A 16,980-nucleotide genomic window follows, 5' to 3' on the forward strand; every position below is an offset into this window, starting at 1 on the left:
CAAACAGGGACAATAATAACAAAATATCCTGACAAATAATCTAAATAGAAACATATTATAGACAGTAGCAGCATTAGAGATGGAACTTATTAAAAGGTGACTCAGTCATTATGAAACCATAGAGAATTGGGGAAAAAAAGTATAAGAATTACAGGTCTGAATAGATATGCATTCTCATATGTGTATGTGCACAAGTATGTATTGCCCTACTTCCTCGTCCGCAGCCAGCCAGCTCCACTCTCACCAAATTTGTGACCTGCAAGAAACAGCAAACAGAATTTGTACTCAGTATTTGTGTACTTACAAGTATATGTAGCCAAGTAGCCTTTTTGTGACGTGGTGACACTACCCACACAGCAGGAGACTCCGACGCGGATCCGCATTCAAGTCACCAAACCCGCGTGACTGTCACATTCGTTTGGGCGCCGCCTAGAGGATCAGCCCCGCCTCCAGGCAGAGCCGTTATTCTACCGTCAAACAGCGGATCCCGAACGGACCCGTGTCGGACGTGTGGACACGGACGCGCCTTTACTGTAACGGTCGAACACAGTAGTCCACACCGAGCCGAGACTAGAGGAGTCATCTTTCTTTGCTGGGACACGGTTGTGCTGAAGCCTCTAGTAAGTTTATTGATTTATTGATGTATTGCGACATTCACAGTAAGCATTGGCCTTTGTGTTTTTAATCGTCATGTATATTAATGCTTGTAATGACGTTGTTTGATATTAGCACTGTTAGAACTTTTGTAGTTTTGTGCAACAGGCTAGGTTAGCTTCTAGCTGAGATGTGATGATGCACGTCTGTAGCTATTTTGTTTTAAAATGGGATAGCAATTTCGGGAGAATATGTTGTGGTTGTGTGACTAAAAAAAACACACATTGTTATTTGGTAACGTTATGGTTATCTGTTTTAATGTATCGCAGCTGTTATGCTGTGTAACGTTAGCCTATGCTAGCGGTAACTTATGTAACTTAGCTGCTATTTCTCCGACCTCGACCTCCCATTTCCTCGATTTAAGTAGGCTATGCCCGGTGTTCCGACTCCCAGTAATTACGAGTCGCCCTCTTCATACACATTACGGTGTTTTTTTTTTTAATAATTATTTTCTTTTCTTTAAAACTAACTAGCCGTTAGCGGCTAGTTAGCCGGCTAGTTAGCCGGCTAGTTAGCCGCTAACGGCTAGTTAGCCGCTCGGCTTTTATTTAAAAAATAAAAAACACCGTAATGTTTATGAAGAGGGCAACCAACTCCAACGTTACGGAGTTTAGGAATGACTTTTTTAAGCCTCTCTTTGCTCCTCATGTCGTAATTCTCCGTGACTTTTCGCTAGCCGAGCGGCTAACGGCGCTGTTGTACTGTATATCAGCACGGGTGTGATTCGGTCGTAGGCACGAGGCCGCACACCCGTGCTGATATACAGTACAACAGCACTCCCTCTGCCTTTATTCATCCCACGAAGGGGAAATTCACAAGTTACAGCAGCAGTACAAACACACTCACACATGCCATGCACACTGGCAATATTAATGTTTAAGCTTGTCAGTGCTTTTTGATGATTAATATATGCTGAGAAACAAGATAAAATTGTAAATCAAGCAGGAAAGACCAATAATTTGTGTTTAATGAATCAAATATAATCAGATATTGTTTTGGTCATAAATAGGCTATGTTTAATTCGCTGGGGAGGAGGGGCGGGCACACAGCTTTTCTTTTTTTTTAAACTTTTTTTTTTTTAAATAGTGAGGGCTGTCATTTTTGCTAAGCTTAAGTCAACTAAAGTTAGCTATTTTGTGTCTTCTATGTCCTGCCTTGAGTTTATGTTGTCTACACACCCACATACTTGACTTTTTTTTCAACATTTTTTCTATTTTTACTGTGCAGATAATCCTCCAGCTATGCCAATATTTGACATGTCTCTGGGTGCTGCTGTGTAGTGGTGAGTATTAGCCTACTATTCAATTGCTTTTGTTGGTTTTCGGGATGCACATTTTGAATTTTTTTTCTGACTGATGATAACCAACGCTTGTTAACCGATATGATTACAATGCTCTCGAGGGCGATCACTTTTTCTCTTTTGCGCAGCTCTGTTGTAACAGGTGATGCAGATCGATGTCCCTGTAGGCTACATTTGTTGTCTGGCCTTCTTTTATGATATTATTCCTTTTTTAATATTGTGAGTAAAGATAATTACTGCAAGTCCTATTGCCTTTAAGATTCTAATGTTCATTTTTTTTGTTGAAACTATTTTGGAGAGATATGTCTAATAATCAGTCTTCATTACAACACAAAATAATATGGCACCACAAACTAAACCAATTTCCATTTGTCTTTCTTTCTCTAGTGAATGTGGCAGTGTAAAGGGTGTTCAGTTGCTGTGCAATATTTGACATGTCTCAGGGTGCTGTGTCAAAGGCTCTGCAGTAGTGGTGAGTATTACTAAATCAGTTGTTGTTTTCTGAGTTTATTGTTTTTTTTTTTCATTTATGTATATTATTTTTAAACAATTACTCAGTAATGAAAAAGAAATAGGGGGCATCATTGCACCAATGGATGAAGTAAATATATTCTCTGGGTTGGGGGTGTAACAACTGATTGTCTTCAAGACAAAAATGCCTTTTACCAGGACAAATGAGAATTTTCACAGACATGAACTCAAACAACACAACTTCTCCTCTGCTTTTCTGCCGTAGGATGATGACGTGGATCTGGGAAGAGAATGCGTCCTAAAGACCCTCTGCGTTTACCTGAATGAGGACCCGGAGAATCTATTGAGAGTATGTGGTAAGTATTACTTAGGTTTAGTATGTTGAGATGTTATCTTTCGTATTTTATATAAACTTTAAAACATCTACTCATTGTAATTACTTTACAGTCAGCTAAGTTGTAGGATAATATGGTAGTGCTCTTAATATCAAAGTGTGTGTTTATTTTTCATTAAAGGGATAGTTCGGGTCTTTTGATATCTATCTATACCCTTGTTTTAGCACAGAGCTAAAGGGAGAGCTTTATGAACCTGATGTGATGCTGAACCTCATCAGATGGAGTTCCATAGACTGTAGGAAAGAGGTTAGAGCAGAGAAGAGTGATCGTTGCAGCGCAGTCCATGGTGGAAGATCAGACCAACAAATATACAGACAGCGTGCATCACCTCCAAGGATGGTGCTGCTGGAAAAAAAAAAAAAGAACAGCACTCCTCTGCAGCCAGCTGACGTGTAGCTCACCTGCAGCTGTCAGAGGATCCTCGCTCTTTCTTTAGCCTGGCGTTTGGATGCACTTTGTTCAACATGTGAAGATCTAACCACCATCTGACCACCGGTCAGCTGAGCCAGCTAACAGAGTGGACGTGGCTGGTGTGTAGGCTCGCTATTTTATAACGGCAAGAAAAAATAATCGTCCTGATAGTGTGTGTACATTTGTCGGGCTGATCTTCCATCACAGACTGCGCTGCATTACTGATCATCACCCGGTCACCCTGTCTGTCACAGCTGCAGCTGTGGTCTAACTTCAGCTTGTTGCTTCCCTGTCCCTCCTCTCTGTGTCTGCCCGTTCTAACTCCATCTGACGAGGTTCAGCATCACATCAGGTTCATAAAGGTCTCCCCTTGGCTCTGTGCTAAAACAAGGGATGGCTTCATCACTTGTGTCATAATCAGATTACGTGAACTATCCGAGCAATAAACTCCATGAAACAGCTGATGGAAATGCGCACAGCCGTCTAGAGGCGGCAGCGCGCAGTGATACGGAGGGAGAGAAAATAGCAGCAAGCGATTGTGAGGTCAGACTTTTTTGTGGACAACGGTTTTGTGATGCAAATGTATCACTCTTTTGAACGCATATTGTTTTGAGAAGTAAAACGCTTTATTTTCGTGACCCCAGCCAACTAACCGGACTACATTCGTCAGCACCGCAAACTCTCAAAGTGTGAAAGAGAGAATTAAACATAGCCTATTTATTATCAGTTACTATGACCAAAACAATATTTGATTCGTTAAACATAAATTGGTCTTCCCTGTAGGATTTGTTTTATTTACAATCTTATTTCTCAGCATATAGGCCTATTAATTATCATGACAACATGAAGCACTGACGAATAAGCCTAAACATTGATACAGGACTCTGTAACACAACTCATCACACATTCATGCTCTCCCTGTGTGATCATCTGAGAAGCAGACAGTCTGAGGTTGAAGTTTAGGTGACACTGTGACAGGTCTCTGTACTATGAGAGGCCGTTTAGGAAATAATGCATATTTGCTCTCACATGTTACATCATACTCTCTTACAAACACTAGTATAGTCACGCACACATACTATTATACTCTCTCACATACACTAGTATAGTCACACACACTTACTACTATAGTTACACACACACACACATACTATCATACTCTCTCACATACACTAGTATAGTCACGCACACTTACTACTATAGTCACACACACTTACTGTCATACTCTTTCACATACACTAGTATAGTCACACACACTTACTATCATACTCTTTCACATACACTAGTATAGTCACACACACTTACTATCATACTCTTTCACATACACTAGTATAGTCACACACACTTACTATCATACTCTTTCACATACACTAGTATGGTCACACACACTTACTATCATACTCTTTCACACACACACTAGTATAGTCACACACACTTACTATCATACTCTTTCACATACACTAGTATAGTCACACACACTTACTATCATACTCTTTCACACACACTAGTATAGTCACACACACTTACTATCATACTCTTTCACACACACTAGTATAGTCACACACACTTACTATCATACTCTTTCACATACACTAGTATAGTCACACACACTTACTATCATACTCTTTCACACACACTAGTATAGTCACACACACTTACTATCATACTCTTTCACATACACTAGTATAGTCACACACACTTACTATCATACTCTCTCACACACACTAGTATAGTCACACACACTTACTATCATACTCTCTCACACACACTAGTTTAGTCACACATACTTACTATCATACTCTTTCACATACACTAGTATAGTCACACACACTTACTAGTATAGTCACACACACTTACTATCATACTCTCTCACACACACTAGTATAGTCACACACACTTACTATCATACTCTCTCACATACACTAGTATAGTCACACACACTTACTAGTATAGTCACACACACTTACTAGTATAGTCACACACACTTACTATCATACTCTCTCACACACACTAGTATAGTCACACAGACTTACTAGTATAGTCACACACACTTACTATCATACTCTCTCACACACACTAGTATAGTCACACACACTTACTATCATACTCTCTCACATACACTAGTATAGTCACACACACTTACTAGTATAGTCACACACACTTACTAGTATAGTCACACACACTTACTATTACTAAAACAGGAAGTTAGTTTGTTTAAACAGGAAATACTATAAAGCCTCATTCCTTGATTGGTGCACAGCTCTGGGAGCTTACTGCTAGCTAAACGAAAGCTGTGTGGGAGAACTGAAATCAAGAAGGCAACTTTATAAGTACAACTTTATAATTTTGTAAGTAACTGCAGTTGCAAATATGATTTTTCTACTAATTTACCTTCTCTTTCAAAGCAACTTTTTGTTAGCAGTAAATGGTAATGAGGAGAGTATTAGGACTTTTTTCACTAATGCAATGAGGTGCCTTCAGCACATTGCAAGGGAAACTGACAGAGGTGGATATGACAGCATGATTTTGGATCGGTTATTCTTTGAGCTTAATGGATATGCACGGACAATTTTGTTCTTTAGCCAGCAGTTTGATGGAGGTGTCGATCAAGAGAGCTTTGTAACATTGGAGGCCCTACATTTATGTTTTTGTTCCATCATAAATTCATTTCAAAACTCAAGATCACTGCAAATGAGCCAAAGGGAAATGTTGACTTCAAGAGGCCCACCAACAATAATAACTGGCCGTCCTGGTCGCCCACAGTACAATATTCTACCTGAACAAATTACGTACTGTTTATCCCTGGGAATGAGCTGGCAAAGAATAGCTTTATGCTTTGGTATCAGTAGGAGGACATTGTACAGCCACAGACAAAATCTTCAAATTGGACCACTGGCCTACACAACAATGTCTGCTGACGTCTTGGGTGATATAGTCCGTGACATTCTTCAAACAACCCCAAATGCTGGAGAAAGATATATACATGGAAGCCTTAGATCACGGAACATCCGTATACAGCGGTGGCGTCTAAGACATTGCCTGCAAGAACTTGATCCTATAGGACGGGCCCTTCGTCGTCGCCGTGCAATTCGGCGAAGAATATATAATGTTCAAACTCCCAATCAATTGTGGTGAGTATTTTGGTTGTTACTCAAAACATTGTATTTATTACTCAGTACTTGTTACTAATTTCTAACTAAGTAATAAGCAGTTTACTCATGAGAAATATAATTGTTTGAAAAGTGTGTCATTATTTCAAGCTTGCTTACTGCAGGTCAACATGCATACAAATACTAGTAGCCTAATGTAGGTAGGCCTAATTTTTTTTTATTTCTGTCTATAGAAATTTCTGTTTTTAGTTTGTGTCTGTTTTTAGACTGTGCCCGTTCCTTGCTTTTATACTTGATTACTTTTTATCTGGGACCTAGGTACAAATTTCGTTCTGTCATGTCTAACATGTGGAATGACAATAAAATACTTTGAACTTTGAACTAATTTCAGTGTTCAATTAACAATCAGCCTGAAAAAGTAGGCTAACAAGATATTTTATGGAAGAGTTACTGTAAGTAATTAGTTGTATTATGGGGAAAAGTAATATTATTACAGTATTAGTAGCAGTAATGGTGGTACTCAAAGTTAGGCCTACTGATGCAACTTTAGTCTTAAAAAATTTGTTGAACAAAGTTATAGGTGGAAATACTCAATGTACCTCATATTTCCCGAGTTTTTCATGTTGTAAAGTACTTATTATGTGCTTGTACTGTTTTTGTTGTGGGCTCACTGACGACACTGTTAGTTTCTTGAAAGAGCAGGTACTTTATATCAGACTGGTCTTGATGACATACAGACAGGGAACAACAACCATGTCTGACCTCTGTGGTTAAACTGCTCACAGACACTGAACGCCCCCTGCTGTCTGGAAATATAAGCAGCATCTACATCAGCTTCAGATCCTTAGCAGATATGCTGTTATCATTACAGTGCTTATGTTGTCCTCTCCTCATGTTACTCTATTTTTCTTCTGTAATTTCCCAGGTTGGGATCAATACAATCTATCTATCTATCTATCTATCTATCTATCTATCTATCTATCTATCTATCTATCTATCTATCTATCTATCTATCTATCTATCTATCTATCTATCTATCTATCTATCTATCTATCTATCTATTATATTATACATGATCAGTCTCAATCTCAGGGCTACACTTAAGTAATTATTTGCTATTTTTCTCCCCACAGGCACATAGATGGAAACCATAAACTGGTTAGGTGGCGAATGGTCTTCCATGGATGTGTGGATGGCTTTAGCCGAACTATCATATACTTACAGTGTCTCAACAACAACAGGGCCTCAAGTGTCCTGGGACTGTTCTGTACTGGAGTACAGACCTTTGGTCTCCCTCTAAGGGTACGCTCTGACCACGGTATGGAGAACACAGGGGTTGCCAGATATATGTTGGGGAGACGAGGGCTGAACAGAGGCAGTGTCATTACTGGTCGCAGTGTCCATAATCAGAGAGTAGAACGTTTATGGGCTGAGCTTAACAGAGTTGTATCATTCCACTTCAGCAACCTGTTCACTTTCATGGAAAATGAAGGCATATTGGATTCAACAGATGAACAACATCTGTTTTGTCTCCATTACATCTATTTGCCAAGAGTTCAAAGGGCAGCTGCAGAGTTCCGAAATCAGTGGAACAACCATGGATTGTCTACAGAGGGAGGACAGACACCTCTACAACTGTGGCACAGAGGTGTTCTCCAGTCTGCTGGAGCTGGTGCTACTCAGGACATTTTTGATAGACATGATGCCTTTGGAATCAATGAAGACAACCCTCCTGAGTTAGAGACTGAGAACAATGTTGTTGTTCCGGAAAATGACTTTACTGTGAATGCAGCAGTTATGGACAGGATTCAACATACAATAGATCCATTGAGTGATGATGGTAATCATGGTATCAGTTTATTTTTAGGCCTGCTACATTTTCTTAGTCAACATTAACAAGGCCACACAACACTTGATTAAAATATGATGTAACTGTCAAGTAACAAGTAATAACAGTAAGCAGCACATTAACTGTAATAAAATAAAACACCTCAAAATCACATCAATCAGCCCGGAAAATAAATGGTCTCAAAACAAATATTTCAACTGACCATCCAAGGCAAAACAGGGTTCCTAAATTCAGTAATATTACTCTCTATACCAAAACCCTGAGTATTTTCTAAATCAAAGTCCACAATGTCTTTGAAATCAGTGTAAATGTGCCCAAAAGTGGCCGTCTATTATGTGCTGGCCATAGGTAACACTGCACTATGATGTAACTGTGAGGTAGCAAGTAACGTTAAGTGGTACACAACTGTACACAACAGTATTAAAAACTTGACTAACATTTATCACTATTCTTCTTTATATTCTAAAAGCAAATAAAAACAGTTAATCAAATCATATACTCAAAGTCATATCAATCAGCCCCAAAAAGAAATGGTCTCAGCAAATTTTCAACCGACCATACGAGGGAAAACAGGGTTCCTAAATTCAGCATTATTACTCTCGACCAAAACCCTGAGTATTTTCTAATGCATAGTCCATACTGTCTTTGAACTCAGTGTATGTGTCACAAAGTGGCAGCTTCAGACAATTTATGCATGTGTTGGCCATAGGCAAACAGCGTCCTGGGTTTACAGACTGGTCATGTAGGAAATCAATTGTTGGTTGAGGAGAGAAGCCAATTGGTGGGACGATGCTTGCACCAGTTGCAAAGGCTAAGACATCGCTTAGCTTTGAGGCTCCGGCCTCCTCTAATACATGGAAAAAAACAACAAAGAAAAATGTCAATGTACAGAAAATATCACACTATATTGTCATGAGACAGAGCCATATGCAACACCAATATTTACCCTCAACATCCAGCAAGTAATCTCTCCAAAATGGCACAACACGTTCCTCTGCCATTCTCTTGTTGCTTCCTGCAACAGACAGTCTAATTTGGAAGAGCTGATCCATGGAGTTGGCTGTGAGTGGAGGTGGTTGATGGCACAGCAAGGGTCTAAAACTCTCCGGGTACGTCCTCATGGCGTCCAGGACACCAAGGGTTTTCAGTCCCTCTTTAAATCTGCAAAAATTAAAAGATGACACAACAAAATAAATCCTTCAAACTACTTATTCCAAATTCCAGCAGAGGTTAAATGACATCTAGGCTGCTAAAACATTTGAAATGTTTAAATGTACATTTCGTCAGTCTGTCAGAATCTAAAATAATTCTGTTTATATCTGGTAAATACATTTTAAAGTCTAGTTTGGTCAAAGATGTACAATGTTTTTTGTTTTTGTTACAAGATCTAACAGAATATTCTTCTTAATATGCTGTTCTATGTGCAGTCCATCTCTATGATGAGAATGTAATGAAAATAATATAGGGCAGTGTACTCTACAGAAAATAAGGAGTTGCTAACTGCATGAGTCGTTTGAAACCTTCTCCAATTTGATTTAAATGAAAAGTGTTCAGTTCAATGTTATGTTGCATGTATGTCCTTGCATTTGGAGATGAAACTGTTGTAAAAACCACCAGTCATCTTTATAATAAAAACTTTCTGAATTGCGTTACAAACCTTTCAAATGCCCCAGAGACTCTGTGGACCACCTGGAACATGACAATATCTTGAACCAACAGATCTCTGTCTTCAATGCATTTTAATGGCCTGAGACACCCAGCATTTGCCAGATAATCTTGCAGTGGTTCCGTGGCACGCATCAGATCCTCAAAAGATGTACTTTCAGACACCTAAAAGCAGCACACAATATAAAGACAGAAAAAATGAGCTATAGCATAGCAGAGCATAATGTGTATTTATTCACTATATATTCTGACCTTTTTTACTTTCTCGTAGAGGTCCGCATCAGCAATGTCCTCCAGAACAGGCTTTATCGTGGAACTGCCACCAACCAGATGGGAGTACAGCGCTGGTGTAAAGAATCCTGGTGGAGGACCGCCATGTACCAAGCTTATAGCAATGGCCTGCCCAGCAATAAAATATCGATCCTCTCTTAAAGCTAGAACAAACATGGCATAGAGGGAGAACATCGATAAAAATATATGGTACAAACTTACAGACAAAAAATATGTGCAGTATTAGCTGTGTGTGTGACATCCAGTAGGTGGCGGTACAGGACAAGAAATGACTGACACTTCACAAAACAGAGTGTATAGCCACTTCCACACCAGAACTACCCAGAACCTTTAGTTCCTGCACCCTCTCTACCCCAAACTACAGGGTTTCTGTGACTCCTGTGTTGTCTGCGTTTGCACCATAGGAACATGTTCGTGAGGTTCGTGAAGCATTTTAAAAAGTGCAATGAGGACTGAGCTGATAGTATGTGGAACTAGTAGAAGTAGTAGACAAGTTTGAAGATCATTCCAATGCATTTCCAATGGGACAAAAATGTCAGAAAACATTTAATATTGCCAAAATATATAAAGAGAATAAAAAGTTAAACACAAATAATAATGTGCAGTAGAAGCTACTTATACTTAGTAGATGGAGTAGTTAGACTGCAAAAAATGGCATAAGATGTGAGCATAATAATGAAAAATGATTCAAAGAACAATAAGCATACAGAGTTCCCAAAATACATTATGTGTTTTTATCATGTACCTGTGCTGTCCAATGCTAGGTTCAATCTCCCTGCCCTCCCCTCAAACATTGGTGACACTGCAAGGGCTTCCATAAGCAACCGCAGGAATTCCCTTCTCGGGCCACCTAGGTCCACAGCCTCTTCACTCAGTCCCAAATCATCAGAGAACTTGATATTCATCTGATATTTGGGATTGTATGACAGCCTCTTGAACCCTCGAAGAGCACCATCTAGCACTGAGGACCTGTTGATGTTGAATCTGCATCTCTGGGTGGCATCAATTTGAGATGCAAGACTGAGGAGGACTTCTTGTGCTGATTCTGTGTTTGTTTGTTCAGATACCCTGTTGAGTGAAATAAAGAAGAAATAAATATCAATAAAGTGTTACAATTATTTAGTTTTCTGCATAAAATGTGATAAAACAATCAAGGTTGGTTTCTTCAAACATAGCCACTGGATATTCAGTGTTAGTAGAATGTAACACTGTGGCTAACTATACAATTTATCAGAACAGAAAGTACTGTTTGATGTAAAAAATTATTTATTATGTAGATTGAAAAAGACTGAGATCAATGATCATTGATCAGGTCTTGCCCTCGTCAAAAACAAGCTGTCAATGGCATGGTTATCTAGATATATAACAATTACAAATTTGCATCTCTTAACCATCTGAAGCATCTAGCTTCTAGCTTAAATGTTTATGAAGAACCTAATTGAACAATATTTGATTCATGGGCTACATACGCATGACTCTCAAGACTAGCCATTATAGCCTGGTTAAGATCCTCTTCATCAGAAGAGAGGTCTGAGGTTGAACCCATGATGGACAGGTAGGCAGCATAGTGGTCAGTCCTCCCTGCACCACCACAAGCACTGGGTGCTTCTGGTGGTTCAGCTTCAGTCGCAATGTCACTCAATGCTTGTGGTGCAGAGAGCAGTGTAGCTGTCGGGGCGGTGTCACTGGATGCATGTGGGGTGGCAGGAGGCTGAGTTGAAATTTGGTTTCCCCTGGACCGTGTACACATATAGCCTCCAGCTTGGAAGTTGTTGGATGCTATTGTGGTGTTAATCTCCACACAGTCATCTGAATCTGTGCTGTCAAACTAAAACAACAAAAAATACAAAATCTTGGAGTTATTCTCAAAAATGACAGCTGTATGCTATCTGGATAAGCATTCATTTTAAATCCCTTACCTGAAATGGAAGATCCCTTCCTGGCCGTATGTACAATGCCTTTGCTTTAAAGACTTTATGGATAATGAAGCCATTCAACTCTTGGCCCTCGCGCAGCTTTGGTGACACCAATTTGGTGCCACATGCCATCAACAGTTCAACACTGGGAAAATAATAAAAGAAGAATAAAGAAAAATAGAAAGAAATAGGAGTCAATTACAAGGCCAGTTTTAATCCATGATGTATCAAAAATTCAAATAATATAATACCTGACATCCTCGGGAATTTTGTTTTGGAATGCCTCTCGAATCTCTGCAATGACTGTCTTGTTGTCCCACGTTTTCCTAATCTCAAAGGCGCTTAGAATTAAGCCATTCTCATGAAGTTTTCTTTTTATTTTGTGTTTACAAACTTCATCCCATGCAGAATGGGGTAGCAGGATGACGTCTTTGTTGAAACTGGGATGGTGCTGGGTGTTAGGCCTGAAAGAAAAAAAAGAAGAGTGCGCTGTAATTGCATGTTGTCAGTAAGACAGTGTTTTTGTTTTTTGTACATGTGAAGTTGGTGAATAATTTCATTTTAACATGGGTAAGCTTATGTTTCACTTTCAGATGATTGCCTGGAAGTGGAGCAATTCTAAAGCCTGGAATACACTGTACGATTTTTTAAACCTTCCTGTTTAATGCCAACTCACACTGTATGAGTAAATCAACCATGATGTGAGGCACAAGTGTAGCTGTTGTGAAATGGTTGCATGGTGTTGAGCCTTCAGCCTATAAGCAACCATTTCACAACTGCTACACAAGCTCATGATTTCTGTGCTCACACTGTACGGTCCAATCCTTGGGTGCGAGGATTGGCATTAAACAGGAACGTTTGCAAAATTGTACACTGTATTCCAGGCTTTAGAATCGCTCCACTTCCAGGCAATCATCTGAAAGTGAAACATGAGCTTACCCATATTAATATGAAATTATTCAACCAACTTAACATGTGCAAAAAAGTCAGCAGAACAAAAATACAATGGATTTTTTACAGGATAGGCAATGTGTCTCATAAATCCAAAAGGAATGAACAAACAAGCAATCCATAGGCTACATGAAAAAGATGTCTGGTTTACTTTAGTCGAGCCAGGTTTTCAATCACACTGAAGGACTGAGATACTATCTTTTTTTTTTTTCAAAACAACCTGAGCTTTAAGAATATGCATGCTGTGGTGGTGTCATGGATGTAGAAAATTTGATATGACCAAATAAATTTCACACATATGGTAAACACACAAAAAATATTATGAAGTTGTTTTTAAATGTTAACTGTTCTTTTAGGTCTTGAGGATTAGGGGAAAGATAATCAAGGCTCTATATAAAATATATTATTGACATTATTTGCAAAAATGGCACACTAGCCTGGTATCTCTGGCATGAGCACAGCCTGTGTTTACAGTGAGGCAGAGAGCGGTGACGATCCCGGACTCATCCAGAAAACCAAGTCTGCCCCCCCCCCGCACCTGACAACTACCGTTCTCAACCAGACTCTGGTCTGTGGACCGGGTCTGGCTCCAAGTTTGAGCAAATAAATGAGCAAAGACCCGACCAGGTCCGACCAGTGTTGACCCTGGACCCGATGCGGCCGGACCGCATCGGGTTATTTTGTTTTATAACATTTATATGCGCATGAGAGTGAGTGAGTGAGCGAGCGCGAGAGAGAAACAGCGGGTGCACCAGATGATTGCCAACCGACAAAAGCTGAAATGAGACGGTTAAAGAGAAGAAAAACACAGAATAGGCCTAATATATGTCCAAGAGACTTTGTCCCGAGGAAGGATCGGATGGTGGCCCAGGTTTAGTGATGAGGAAACTGTCACTGCAGCTGCACATCTGTCAGCAGCTGCTCCAAACAGACACGTCACTAACTTTATTTTGAAGGGACAGATTAGATGTTGATTTTGTTGCACCCAAACATTAAGCATATAGAAACAGACCCGGCTTGAGACCGGCTTTATTTGCTCAAACCTGGAGACAGACCCGACCCAGTGCAACCGGCATCTCTCGCCTTTTTTTTTTTCTTTTTTTTTTTGAGAATTTACAGTAGCCTGGGCTACACGGTCTCTGTGCGCTGCTGGGGATGAGAAGGCTCGCGGTTCAAATGTAGACTTGATCTAAAGTAGGATATTACTGACCAGAGGGAGGGACAACACGTATCCCCACCGGGGATAATAATAAATGACCAGGGGGGGGGGAATCGCACCCTGGCCGTACTCTTTCCGAAGCGGAAAATGAGAGGGACGTAATTCTTTTTTTAATGAAAGCGGGGCACTTCAGCCTTTGCTTTGTTTACATCGAAGCCGAGCAATCAAGCTGTAGGATTGGGTGTAATCATAAATCCACCACTCCGCTGATTGATTTTTAACCACTTCCTTAAAAAATGCGCACGACCGGGAGGAGGTTTACCTAATACATCCATGGTTTACCACAGCGGAACAGGCTTGCATAGTTGCCCTTATAGGCTAGCCTGGCTGCTAGCTAAAAGTGTTAATGTGGCACAGTGGCAGCAAAAACATTGCTGATCTGTACGAGACCTAGACATTCAAACAGACCCACGTGAACCCAAGCTCGTGCTTTTAATGTTATTAAGCAGCCCATAAGGCTAAATTAATCCACTAAATGAAATGACCTTACCTCCTCCTTGACCTGCTGGAAGCCCATCCGCCAAAGTACTGTTGTGTTTGAAATCGAGGTTGATTTGCTTGGTTGCCATTAGCTTGAGAGGGCCCGCTCTGCCCTGATACACCTGATGCTCCAGGTCTGAAGAGCCGCCGCATTTCCCCATCGACCGCGCTACTTGAGGGCTGTTGATTACGGTTCGAAATTTCCGATATTGTGGTTATCACATTAGAACGGGTTAAAATGTTATTCAAAATTCCAATTGCCTCATTCACACGGTCCCGGTCGACCATTTTCACACGTTAACGTCCAGGAGGCGGGACATTGTCCTTGAGATCCCTGGAGAGACACATCCGGTACCTACACCCGTGATGAGCCAATCAGAAACTGGAAATTCAAGTTGACTTCCGTTTCAATCAAACTCTCTCACACATACTACTATACTTGCACACATCACATATTATTCTCTCATACATTCACTATCATGTTGTTCCATCCATAATAGCGTGTAAGAGAGTATGATAGTAAGTGTGTGTGACTATAGTAGTAAGTGTGCGTGACAATACTAGTGTATGTGAGAGAGTATGATAGTAAGTGTGTGTGACTATACTAGTAAGTGTGTGTGACTATACTAGTGTATGTGAGAGAGTATGATAGTAAGTGTGTGTGACTATAGTAGTAAGTGTGCGTGACAATACTAGTGTATGTGAGAGAGTAAGTGTGTGTGACTATACTAGTGTGTGTGAGAGAGTATGATAGTAAGTGTGTGTGACTATACTAGTGTGTGTGAGAGAGTATGATAGTAAGTGTGTGTGACTATACTAGTAAGTGTGTGTGACTATACTAGTGTGTGTGAGAGAGTATGATAGTAAGTGTGTGTGACTATACTAGTAAGTGTGTGTGACTATACTAGTGTGTGTGAGAGAGTATGATAGTAAGTGTGTGTGACTAAACTAGTGTGTGTGAGAGAGTATGACAGTAAGTGTGTGTGACTATACTAGTGTATGTGAAAGAGTATGACAGTAAGTGTGTGTGACTATAGTAGTAAGTGTGCGTGACTATACTAGTGTATGTGAGAGAGTATGATAGTATGTGTGTGTGTGTGTGTAACTATAGTAGTAAGTGTGTGTGACTATACTAGTGTATGTGAGAGAGTATAATAGTATGTGTGTGTGACTATACTAGTGTTTGTAAGAGAGTATGATGTAACATGTGAGAGCAAATATGCATTATTTCCTAAACGGCCTCTCATACTGTACGTCTTGACCACATGTCGGCTGTTCAGCTGTAGTAGAGGAGAACTCAGCTGTTTTTAGCTCCACCGCACGTAGCGTTTTTTTTTTTTTTTTTTTAGGAGCTCCGGTATATTGCGGCTTTATGCGGGAGGACACGCGATAAACTACAGCTGATCCAATGTATTTATCTGAGCTTGGTCACCGTGAGAGGCGCTTTGAGCCACGTTCATATTAAGTTACACCTGACGCAGGACAGGGCATTTTGACAGGTCTGCGCTCACATCAGCTGTGTTTATTTACCCTCACCCTGTCACATAAGCGATCAGCTGTTTTTTTTGTTTTTTTTAACGTTTGATGTCTTTTTTTCTTTTTGCTCGAAATTAAACATGGTATGACCTTGACTCCCTATATATCTGTCTGTTTGATTACAGGTGCTGTAAGAAAAAATACAGTGACAGGTCAGCCACAGATGACGAGGTGACCAAACACGCCATCCACCTTGCGGCAGATTGTGCAGCGAGGAGACGTGTCCCGCCTCCATCCACGCGAGAACCCCAGTAGCATGTACTTTAAAAGAATAAACAATATTTGTATTGAACTTCTTGTCGTTCACCAGTTATTCATTTTCTGATATTTTAGCTTCACATTTCATTGAAGTTGTAGCCTCATTTTGTACAGTTAATTGATGTCTTGACTTCAACCTTTTCTGTATATTGACAATAGTGTTGGGTTAAAAATGCAAGGCAATGCAGATTTAAGCTTGGTGTAGAAGTCTAGGCTAGGCATAGTTATAGTTTTAGTTTAAGCTATTTTATGGAGATTTTGAAAATGATGAACGGGTCCAAAACGGACCCGGGCCAGAGGTTTTTTTTGCGTCCGTTTCGGATCCGCGGCGGATTTGCGTGTCCCGAACGGACCCGGGCCAGAGGTAATTTATAAGTCCGTTGCGGGTCCCAAACGGATCCGGGCCAGAGGGTTATTATGAGTCTGTTGCGGATCCGCGGCGGATTTGCGGGCCCTGAACGGACCCGCCGCGGA

The 16,980-nt window shown here is 40.3% G+C and overlaps 1 protein-coding gene and 1 long non-coding RNA gene across 2 annotated transcripts; one reads left to right on the forward strand and one right to left on the reverse strand.

The window, feature by feature from the left end:
• The first annotated feature begins 344 nt into the window (after window positions 1–344).
• On the forward strand, window positions 345–16,500 carry LOC146960135 (uncharacterized). Its single transcript, XR_015035512.1, has 5 exons — window positions 345–620; window positions 1,882–1,936; window positions 2,342–2,426; window positions 2,691–2,781; window positions 16,374–16,500. It is a non-coding gene; the product is annotated as an uncharacterized LOC146960135 (long non-coding RNA).
• LOC146960136 (G2/M phase-specific E3 ubiquitin-protein ligase-like) lies at window positions 8,784–14,873 on the reverse strand. The gene is made up of 10 exons (XM_085772601.1): window positions 14,723–14,873; window positions 12,457–12,526; window positions 12,314–12,388; window positions 12,066–12,207; window positions 11,616–11,974; window positions 10,892–11,214; window positions 10,108–10,289; window positions 9,848–10,020; window positions 9,137–9,351; window positions 8,784–9,037 (listed from the first exon to the last, which is right to left on the reverse strand). The coding sequence occupies exons 1-10, from the start codon at window positions 14,871–14,873 to the stop codon at window positions 8,784–8,786; spliced, it is 1,944 nt and encodes a 647-aa protein (XP_085628727.1).
• Window positions 16,501–16,980: the final 480 nt, after the last annotated feature.

Source organism: Trachurus japonicus, unplaced genomic scaffold (assembly GCF_045865225.1).
Source record: "Trachurus japonicus isolate A0001 unplaced genomic scaffold, Traja_1.0 AP030672.1".
NCBI lineage: Eukaryota > Metazoa > Chordata > Actinopteri > Carangiformes > Carangidae > Trachurus > Trachurus japonicus.

Bases quoted from the DNA above. Each gene is read 5' to 3' on its own strand.
- LOC146960136 (XM_085772601.1), bottom strand. From the start codon at position 14,873: ATGGGGAAATGCGGCGGCTCTTCAGACCTGGAGCATCAGGTGTATCAG. The intron at 12,208-12,313 runs GTATTATATTAT...TTATTTTCCCAG, and splicing joins AAAATTCCCGAGGATGTCAG to TGTTGAACTGTTGATGGCAT. The intron at 10,290-10,891 runs GTACATGATAAA...TGTTTGTTCTAG, and splicing joins CCTAGCATTGGACAGCACAG to CTTTAAGAGAGGATCGATAT.